We start from the raw sequence: 11,127 nt of genomic DNA, 5'->3' as shown, positions 1-11,127 counted from the left end.
TATATTAATGCCTAAGAGGGCTATGTGACTGCCTACAGGGCTAGGGGACTACTGATAGGGGTATATAGACTAATTGGCACCTTTCAGGCTTATAGGGCCCTGAGTAGATGGTCTTGTCTGTTGTTTGTACCTACCGAGCTTATGGGGGCTTGGTTAGGTTGTTGTTTTATTATTTTTGATAAGTTTAGATTTAGGAGCAGGTCAGTACAATTATCTTATCCTTGATTTATTTATCGAATTATTCCAGTATATTATGATATCTACTCATAGTCTATTGCCTTTCATGCAGGTCCCGACAGACGACTGAGTAGACCTCTTCAGCAGCAGTATTCATGTTCTTATCATAGTTCATATTCGTATCATATAGGGAAAATACTTTAACCGACATAGACCATGTGAGCTACATGGAATCCGGTGTTTTACTTCACACAGAAAAAAGATGTCCTACTTGCCTAGGGTAGAACTTACATAATAGCTTTTAGGTTGATCCACTAGCTAAAGACCTATGTGGGCACATAGTTATATGATAAGAAGATTGCTACTAGAAACTCGGACTTTGTAATGTAAAAGGTTTCCATCTTATGAGATAACTTACATTGGGAAATCGGACTTTCTAATGTAAAAGCTTCCATCTCATTTTCATATCCACTCGGTGCTAAGCCTAATTCCCTTTAGTCATATTAAGTTTTTACTTAAATTCATGTTCATGAGAGAATGCACTAGGCACTCAAACCAACTTACATCATAATAGCTCATAGATTCATTAGGTGAGGATGTCCTTTCAACCTTAGAATCATCAACATGTGAGTAAACCTTTCACATCACATTCATAGTGTGTTCATAAGAATGGTCTTTCAATCAACACAACAAGCTTATCATAAACATACATACATATTTCAAGCATAATCAAGTGTAAGGGTATAGGGAAGAAGGATCTTGCATCAATACCACAATTACATAATAGTCAGAGGATCATCACTAACTAAGTGAATCACAAGTTCATATACAATCCTCATAAACATGTATAAACCCTAACAAGTTACCCTTCAAGGCTATGAGTCAATATCAACCCTAACTTATAGAATTGCCATATTAGATATAGGGATATCATAATTCAACAACTTAATCAATGTAAACATAATCAATTGTCAAGCTCCCATCATCTATCAAGTCATACCATAGTTTACAATTTAGGAAGAAGGGGAAATCATGGGTCCAAGAGAGATTTTCATCATAATCCAACATTCCAATCATAAATCATCATAATCAACCATAATAAACCACAATTAAACAATGGAAAATGTTTTGGAAGAAGACCCATGATAATTGATTGAAAACCCTATGTTTGGGGGATGTGAAATCTTGAAAGCATATTTTGAAGGGGCTCTTTGGGTGATAGATACCCAATGATGAAAAGTATCCATACATTGACTAAGAAACTCCAAGAAATTTGGGGAAGAACCCTAAAAATCCACAAACCCTAGCTTCAATGGCTCATTTATTCTTCTTCTTTGTGTCTAGAGAGAAAAATATTGAGAAAGGAGGAAGTTTTTTTTTTATTTCAATTAGGTGTTTGTGAACAATGACTTAGTCTTGTTAAATTTGACTTAAAAACAACTTATATACTTCCCCTAAAAATACCCAAAACAACCCTACTTTAATTGGACTAAAAGGGAAATGACCCAACTAACCCTCATTTAATTCACTTCGTCAGGGGCCACGGGCCACTTTCACGAGCCGTGGTGTGGACCATGACCCATGGTCCTGCCCGTGAAAGTGAGACAATGGCCATGTTTTTGGAGCACAAGGCTCATTTGTCCAAGGCATCCTTACGAGCCCCTTCACGAGCCATGAAGTGGACCACAACTCGTGGTCCTGCTCATGAGGGGAGAGGCAATATCTAGCCTACCTCATGCCCCCATGCCTAAGTCTCTTTCACGAAGGGCTCCACGAGTCGTGGTCAAGACCACAAGTCGTGGTCCCTTCCGTGAAGTTGAGGTAGTGGCTAAGTTTTTGGGTGGCCACTTTTCCAAGGCCAAGGGAACTTCACAACCACCTCCACGAGTCGTGGAGTGGACCACGATATGTGGTCCCTCTCGTGAAGGTGGGGCAGTGTGCTCCTAGCTAGGGGCAGCCTTGGCTTGGCCCCTTCGCCTTGGCACGTGTCCCTTGGTCTTGACTCAAATAACCTTATTTCAACCTTAAATGATTTATTAAAATTTGGGTAGTCATTTTACAACTTTTAACCTTACATTTAGGCTCTAGTTTAACCTATCATTTTTCGGGGTGTTGCAAAACGAGATTCTGAACGAATCTCGAAGTTCATTTTGAAAACTTTTGTGACTTGTATAAATTGCAGGTTTTTGTTGTCAGGTGCATTGTATTTTGTTCATCGCGATCGCTTGGTCTTCTCTTGCAATCGCATAGAGCATTTTCTATGTGCATTACAATTAAAGCTCAGTCGCAATCGCGATTGTCAGCGTAAGTGAGTTGACCTTTTTAACTCAACGCGATCACGAGCTTTTGATCATCGTAATCACAATGAGCATTTTATACCTGGGATTTTATTTTTTCAAAATCGGGGTTTTGACCCTATTTCACCATTTTTAGAGTTTGGGGTGCTTTTGTGTGGCGATTTGAACACGGTTTTTGAGAACAAATAGCTGGGTAACAATTCCTAGCCTTAAATCTTCATTTACCCATTGTTATTAATGAATTTAAGCATTCAAATTAATGTTTTTGGAATGATAATTTGAGATTTCTTCAAGAACCCAAGGAACTTGATAAAATGATGATTGTGTAATGATTGTGACTCTTTTTTTAAAATAATGGAAAAGGGCCTAAAATACCCTTGAACTATGAATTTTGGTACAATAATACCCTTCGTTAACCTTTCAGGCCAAAAATGCCCTGACATCAACCTTATTAAGTAGATTCGGGTTGTGGGTTGGAAATTTAATTAATTAGTTTATTTTAAAATCAACCAATAGTATTGTGCCACATAATAAATGAATTTTGTAATTATATTTTCAGATAGAACCGTTTAAACTAAGGGTAATTTAGAGCCGAAAGGTTGACGTCAGGGATATTTTTGGCCTGAAAGTTTAACGGAGGGTATTATTGTACCAAAAGTCATAGTTTAAGGGTATTTTAGGTCATTTTCCGTTTAAAAATATGGTTTTCACCAATGTGTTACAAATGCCTTGGATAACATTTTCAAGTAAAGATTTTTTATTTCAAATCTCATTTTTAGAACCAATTTTTAAAAGTGTATGATATATGTGTTGTTATTTCTGAAATCTTATTGTGACTACTTGCCGGATTAGATTGTGTGGCTTTGGACATTGTTCGAAAAGGAAAAATTGAAGTCTCAGATTGACTTTTGATTTAATAGAAAGAAGTGAGCTTCTAAAACCTGTAAGCTTTGTAGAATCTTGTATTTCCCTTCGTTGTGTGTGTTGGATAGTACCGACAAAATGAGCCCATATTTTGATAACCCGTCCAAAATTTGATGGATTGGGTGAGTGACTTTTTACATGGGTAAAATATGGGTATCAACCCATTAAATTAATGGTAAAATATGGATTAGCCAAATGGGTTATGCTTCTAACTTTTATTCACTCAAAATTCATGATATCACTAAAAATATTGTAACTTCTCTTCCTTTTTATGTTCTTGTATAGAACTAATTATTTTTCTCTATAATTGAAAAGGTGAAGTCTTTGGCCCTCCAAAAATATATATATTTAAATGTACATTTCTTTTGTTAATTATAATTATATTTTTTATTTATTTAATTTTATATTGAATAATAAATAATAGTGTAAAATAAGCAAATCATGTATTAGTATTGACATTGCTTAAAGTGCATTAATCATGTTTTAGTTCTAAAATGCAAATATTCATTTACTTTGAAATTAAAAATATTTTCCCGTTGTACTTACATAAATTTATTTTATATTGAAAAGTTATAGGGTTTTTTTATTTACTTTTATGATACAATAAAACTAAATGAAGCGTTTTCAACAATTTTCATCTAAAAAAGACTAAAATGTTTTCTCCATGTTGAATTCTCAAGTAAAGTACTATTTGCTCATGAAAATATGGATAAATATGGGTAAACTAGTATTTTACCCAACCCATTTGTTACCCAATCCATTTTTACCCATATCAAATATGGGCAGGTTGAATTATTATCCATTTTATGTTGACCCATTTCAACCCACCCAAATTTGACCCAACCCGCCCATTTGCCATCACCAGTGTTGGAGAATAATGAGAATGAGCTGATGGGTTCGATTATCCCACTTGATCGATCTTAATGAATAAAAAATGGAATTAATGAAAAAGACAATGTGTTGATAGTTGTGCTTTGTGTATTACCTTGTTGTGGATCACCCTAATTTGTTGATTGATGAAATGCTTTGATGACATTATTGTGGACTTGACTTGCTTGAGTTATTGTCTCTTTCTTATGGCGTGAAATTACTTATTTGCATTGATTTATGTGCATCGTGATGAGACATGTGATGATTAAGCCGAAAGGAAATGGTTCTGTCTAGTGATATTGTGTCGAAGAAAAATGATTTCGGTAAGTGATATTATATAAAGCCGAAGGTAAATGGTTCCGGCTAGTGATATTGTGCCGAAGAAAAATGATTCCGGCATGTGATACTATATAAAGCCGATGGAAAATGATTCCGGCTAGTGATATTGTGTCGATGGGAAAGGGTTATGACACGTATTTGACAATTGTGATTTGATGAACTTGATACTTCAGATTGATCTACTTGAAACTTGTAATTGATCTACTTGATAATTGTGATTGATCTACTTGATACTTGTGATTGACATACTTGATATTGTTGGTTGTTGAACTGTGATTGTTGGACTATAATTGTTAAGTCATGTGAGTAGTGCATTGTAAAACTATTATGTTGGGTTGATTTCTATGCATGTTGTAGTTGAGGTGGTTTGGTTGAGATGAAATGAGTACTCATATTTTAACTTAGTTTTGCCTTGTTTAGTAGGTTGCTTGTTGAGTACCGTGTTGTTTAGTACTCACCCCTGCTTCTACACTTGTGTAGGTTCCGAGCTCGAGCTCATGTGATCTTTTTTCCTTCATCTTTCTCTGAGGTTTTCTGAGGATACATTGAAAGGTAGTTGTGTGTTTGTCATCCCGGCGAGCCCTCTTGTTCCTTACATTATGTTTTATTCTATTTGAGAATCAAAGACTTTGTGACTTGTATTATCTTTCAATTTTGTTTTATACATTAGAGACTTGTGCACGTGACAACCAGATTTTGGGGGTGCTCTATGAAATTGGCAAAGTTTTCCGTTCTTATGCTACTATTTTTTTACTTCCACATTTCTTTCATTTTGTTGGATTTGAGGTTGACTTGTCTTGGTGGGATTAGACGAGCGTCATCACGCCATTTTTTGGGTCGTGACATTTTCACTACACTAACATCAATATAGTACTCCTCATCTTTTTCACTCTATTTTCTTGTACATTTCATATCCTCAAAACAAAGTAAAATCATCACTATTTATAGGTGATGAATTCTTCCTTGCAATGAATAGGAAGATTATGAGATAACTATAAATAGGATAATTGAATTGTCTAAAGGTTACATAGGTTACAAGAATAATTAGTTAGAATAATGGATAAATAACAAGAGGTTACAAAAGTTGCTAATAACTAATGACCACACTCTACAACAATTAATATATGAATAATGGAGGCATATAATGTCATCAAGGAACAAAGCAAATGTTGCACAACAAATGCCACAAACGTGCAACACATTTGACATTTCACAATTATGAACTATGCACTTTAAAATAATATTAAAATGCTTAAAATCCAAATTTTCCTGTGCACTAATGAAGCAATGGTATATTATTAGTTTTTTGGTATAGGTAATACGTCAATTATCAAAGCTGGTTAATCCATCCTGATTAATTGAAAGGATAGTACTAAAAGTAGACACTTAAAACTAACAATTATCAAGGTCATAACATTCAGATCATATTGCTCTTTCGACTATAATATCTAGATGTTTTGGTTTAATCAAGATGGCCACTTGGGTTATTACTGATTGGGGTCACGTATGTGTACTAATAGAGTAATCGCTACCTATTTAATTAAAGTATGATATCTGTCATTTCATAATATCATTTGAAGGAGGAATGTTTTTAAGCCAAAAATAAACATCAAGGGAATTGAGATTCAATAGATGAAAGGAGGGAATTTTTTTTTGTAAAGATATGACACCTGGGCCTAACTCAACCTCAAAAGCTAGCTCATGAGGGGAGGTTGTCCAAGTCCATATAAGGAGACCAATTCCCCATCCATATACCGATGTGTGACTTCTTAACACTCCCCGCACGCCTAGACCTCAACTGGAGCATGAACACTTCTAAATGAGGGCCCAACATCGGTGAACAACAAATTGGGACGAACCTAACTCTGATACCATGTGAAGATATGACATATGGGCCTAACTCAACCCCAAAAGCTAGCTCACGAGGGAAGGTTTGTCCAAGTTCATATAAGGAGATTAATTTTCCATCCCTCTACCGATGTGGGACTTCTTAACAATTTTTAACCTATTTTTTTTTTTAAAAAAAATAATCAACTTTGATCATTGATTTGGGCAAAAGTATAACTTTGAGTTTGACATCCCAAACTTTGACATGATAAAGGGATAGTAACAATGTAAAACTGTTCTACTAAGTGTCACCAAAAAAGGGGGAGGGGGGGGGGTCCAGATTAGCTCAAAACATACAATTTAGGGGCTCATAAATAATATTAACAGGGCTCATTGGTTTAGTTCTAAAGTTGGGAAATCCAATCTATCCATATTGTAAAGACCTCTAACTTGCTTAGGAAGGACCGAAAAAGAGTTGAAGAGATGAAGCCCTTTAATACCACGACTTAAGGTGGCAAGCTTGTCAGCGGGTTTATTAGCCTCCCTAAAGCAATGACTAATATGGTAACCATGCTCTTCGATTAATTTTCTGGCATCTTGAATCATATCATTAATCCTTCACTGCGTGTCCCAATCTTTGTTAATACATTTGGCTAACAGCATGGAGTTTGTTTCAACCCAGACTTTAGAGAAGCCTCTATTAGGACACCATTTAAGGCCAAAAAGAAGAACAACCATTTTTGCGATGTTGCTCATACCCAGGGGCGGATCTATAGTGTGTCCAGGGGGGTCGGATTCGGAAAAAAAATTACACTATATATATAAGATCAATTTTTTTGTGTACGTGTATATATTTAAAATTGAACCCCCTGAGCATATGTCAAAGGAGTAGCTCAGTGGTTTATGGGGGTCAGGATTCAGCCTATGTGAGCTTTGGGTCACGGGTTCGATTCCAGGCAACAACATTTTTTTTATTTGAACCCCCTTGATAGAATTCCTGCCTCCGCCACTGCTCATACCAGGTCCCAAGTTGATGCAGTAAGCAAACAAGACGTTCCCAAATGAGTTTCTAATCAGACCACCTCCACCACAACGGCCTTGAATGCAACTACCATCACTGTTGAGTTTTACAGACATATTAGGAGGTTTTATCTATTTAACTGTGGTAGTGGTTCTGTGATGAATTTCGGCATTCAGAATGTAATGTATATAATATATTTCTCCAAGACTTTACGATGCTAACTTTGCCAAATTTATTCTTGGAAATTTGCACAATGATAAAAAGAATGTTAGCTTTAGTTCTGTATACAGAAGGCTTAAAAGCATCAAATTTTTTAGAGCATCTCGCTCTCCATATCTCCCAACAAATTATTGGGGGAAAGCATGAATAATAAAATTAGTAATAGGGTTCTTTGTAACAGTACTCCATCAATTAGGATCCAACAATTAGAAGGACAAATTTTAAACCATACTTGATATGTTAGAGACTTTTCGAACCTTTTCTTTTTTCAATTTTTACATGAGGAGTATGACCGATATGCAGGAAAATGTTGTCCTGATTGATTGCTTAGTAATAGTCAAAGTGATTTTAAGAACCTTTGCTAATGAGGTGCACATCTTCGAAATCTCTATTTCTTATCCTTTTCGTGAGGTCTTTCTCTTGTGGAGATGGCCCAATTATATGGGCAGACTAGTCTTCTGGCATAAACATACAACTAATCAATTTTTTGTTTAAGCTTTTAATGGTTTATGCATCTTTCTCTTTTGGTTTGATTTTCAAGGTTTGCCCATAATTCTCTTCTGGCATAGATTATTCTTTTGCATTCTTAGAGGTTTGAAACTTAGAGCGATTAAAATTTTGTAACCTCAGACTCAGAGTACTCTTTAGTATATGAAAAAAATATGTATTTTTCTTCTCCATTATCCTTAACATTAACTATTTATTCTTTTTCAAATTATTTCTCAAGTTCATTGAAACTATACAAAAATTAATGTAAATATTTTAATAAAATATGCGTTTTATTTATTATTTCTTAACAAAAGTGCGACAAATAAAAGTGAACATAGGGAGTACATTACTTTTCCCCACATACAGAGACAACAATAGATAGACAAATACATAACCTAATAGCCATTCAAACTTAATTTTCCACATATTGTAAACACACCTAGATCGAGCTCAATCAGCAATTGCCCAAGTCATGTCATTCTCAAAGATCCAGTGACAAACCTCTATTTTCCCAGGTCCTGACCCGAGTGCATTGAAGGCTCCATGCTTGGGTCCCCATAAAGAAGTATCCACATGGCAAATGGCAATGCCGTGATTGATCTTAGCCTTTGAATTCGGGTCCAAAATATCCACTTCATAGACCCGGACTTTAGGAACCGAATGACAGTAATACAATAAGGAAGGGTACAAGGTCTGATGACATGATACTGATTTAGTGACTTTTCCACCGTTGATTCCTTTGACTGATCCTATCATGATATTACCGTTTGATCCTTTTGTATTCTCAGTCGTTCGAACCACCACATTTTGACCCAACACTGATATTGCGAAATCAATCATATCTTCAGCTGAGTTAGCACACCGTTTCGTCTCGCCGGCGCTTGGTGCTCTTTCACACTCACTCAATGCATCGCCGATCATCTTTGCCACCTGAAAATCATTGGCGGCATGGAAAATTTTCTTCAGCTCACCAATTTTTGAGGTAGAAAAGGGTAATTTCGCAGCAATCACCCGGGGCAAAAAGGACCTTTTAGGCATCTTATCCTTAATATCTGGCATAGGCATGATTGTACCACTCTTCAACATCTTCTCCCGGAAAAACTTTCCGGGCTCAACCCACCGGTTATTCACCTTTTTGCCACCGATCAATGAAGGAGTTTTGTTTCGGTAATTGGAAAATGTGGCAGTGTCTTTGACATAACCTTTGAAGAGTTTGTCACCTCCGTAAGACTTGAAATTAATATGTGGGTCATTACCTCCTTTGCCATAGGTAGTGAATTCATCAGTACCAGGATCAAGTTCATCGGTAGATTGACCATAGTTGGTGAAATTTGCTTCACCGCCATTTGCGTCCTTAACATAGTTAGTGAACCTGTCATTACCAAAACTTGATTGTTCTCTGTAGTTAGTAAAAGTCTCAGATATACCATTACCTTCAACGCCATAGTTTTTGAATTTGTTTATACTACTGCCTTTGTTTCCATAGCTGTTGAATTTACTATTAGCACCATTCCCATCTTTGCCATAGTTTATGAAAGATTGATTAGCTTCATTTGCATCGTCTGAGTAGGATTTGAATTCTTGTTCCCCACCCGTTCCGTGGTCGGAATAGGAAGTGAAGTGTATATTAGGGATATTAGACCGAATTGGGGCATAATTTGTGAATTTTTGGACCGAACCAGCTCCATTGTCAGCATAGGAATTGAACCCCATGTTGGCATCATTGCTATTTGGGCCGTAATTATTGAATTTGCCAGAACCCCCTGGAGTATTTGTGCTATAGCTGTTGAAACTTTGGACAGCTGTATTGCCATCAGGGCCGTAGTTGTCAAATTGATTATCACGGGGAGAATCTCTACCGTAACGCCTGAAAGAATTCATAGGGAAATTTTCTTCCTCAGTATAGTTTTTGAAGGAGTTCACTCCGATTCCAGCTTCTTTGGTTCCGTAATTGGTGAAGTTTTTGTTGCCGTAAGAGGCAAAGTGGATATCTCCTGTGTGTTTTTCGAGACTTGGTGACAAATCTGGTGCGCACATGAGATTTGCTGAAGAGCAAAAGGATTGAAGTTGTGTGGTCAGTGCATTTTGATCAGCAACAAGCTTTGAGTAAGTTGCATATTGAGCAGCATTCAATGGAGATGCCTTGTTGAGAAGGAACCATGGCTTTGGTAAGTCATTCGAGACATGTTTATTCCAGTATCTAATCAGATAACCTTTTGGCGTAAATGGGTTCCCAGATTTGTCTCCATTTCTAGCCACAACAACCTGCACTGGCACCGTACCATGAGTACACAATGTTACAATTGTTATGACAAATCAATAATTTAGGGGTGTTCATGATTCGATTGAAATAATAAATAAGTTAAATAACATGTGTAAGTACTATACTAGTGTGGTTCAATTTTTTCTATTATGATTTTGGTTAAAACCAAATCCAAATCAAATTTTGTACCAAACCAAATGAAGATTACTTCAAGAAACTGAAACAGAGAGGGCATAAGGGTTACTTACATTGAAAGATGAAAGTGAGAACAAAAGAACAAGTAAGATGCATGAAGAAAGAAAAGTTTTGGTATGCATTGCTTTAGTGTGAAGAGTAGAATGTTGGGGTGTATATTTGGTTTGATGCACAAAATTTAGAGTACTGAAGATGGTGGGAGTGTGGGGTTAGTTCTTGCCACTAATTTTTACTCGCTCTTTTCTGAATGTCATGAAAATGAATGCCAATGCAATTGATTTCACGTGTTATGTGAGTAAAATGGAGTTTTTGGCCAATACCATCTCTAAACTATACCCTCAACTTAAACTACATCCTTAAATTATCCTTCTTAATAGAAAACATCCCCCAAGTATTTAAAACTTAACCATTTTCATCCTCTTGTTAATTTTTTGTCAAATAATTAATGGATTTTACACAAAAACATGTGCAGGTCACACTACTCTCAGTAAAACTTTTCACACATA

General features: G+C 36.1%; 1 protein-coding gene across 1 annotated transcript; it reads right to left on the bottom strand.

Annotated features, from left to right (window-relative positions):
• Window positions 1-8,556: 8,556 nt before the first annotated feature.
• On the bottom strand, window positions 8,557-10,825 carry LOC102602699 (polygalacturonase-1 non-catalytic subunit beta-like). Its single transcript, XM_006365168.2, has 2 exons — window positions 10,675-10,825; window positions 8,557-10,428 (listed from the first exon to the last, which is right to left on the bottom strand). The coding sequence occupies exons 1-2, from the start codon at window positions 10,741-10,743 to the stop codon at window positions 8,614-8,616; spliced, it is 1,884 nt and encodes a 627-aa protein (XP_006365230.1). The 5' UTR covers window positions 10,744-10,825; the 3' UTR covers window positions 8,557-8,613.
• Between the last annotated feature and the right edge of the window lie 302 nt (window positions 10,826-11,127).

This window comes from Solanum tuberosum, unplaced genomic scaffold (genome assembly GCF_000226075.1).
Source record: "Solanum tuberosum cultivar DM 1-3 516 R44 unplaced genomic scaffold, SolTub_3.0 scf00540, whole genome shotgun sequence".
Classification (NCBI taxonomy): Eukaryota; Viridiplantae; Streptophyta; class Magnoliopsida; order Solanales; family Solanaceae; genus Solanum; species Solanum tuberosum.
Note: the sequence above shows the minus strand (reverse complement) of the source record. Positions and strands in the feature narration are given on the sequence as shown.

Excerpts from the sequence above, each read along its gene's own strand:
- LOC102602699 (XM_006365168.2), bottom strand. The coding sequence starts at position 10,743 with ATGCATACCAAAACTTTTCTTTCTTCATGCATCTTACTTGTTCTTTTG. Across the intron at positions 10,429-10,674 it reads TCTCACTTTCATCTTTCAAT|GTTGTTGTGGCTAGAAATGG; the intron begins GTAAGTAACCCT and ends GTGCCAGTGCAG.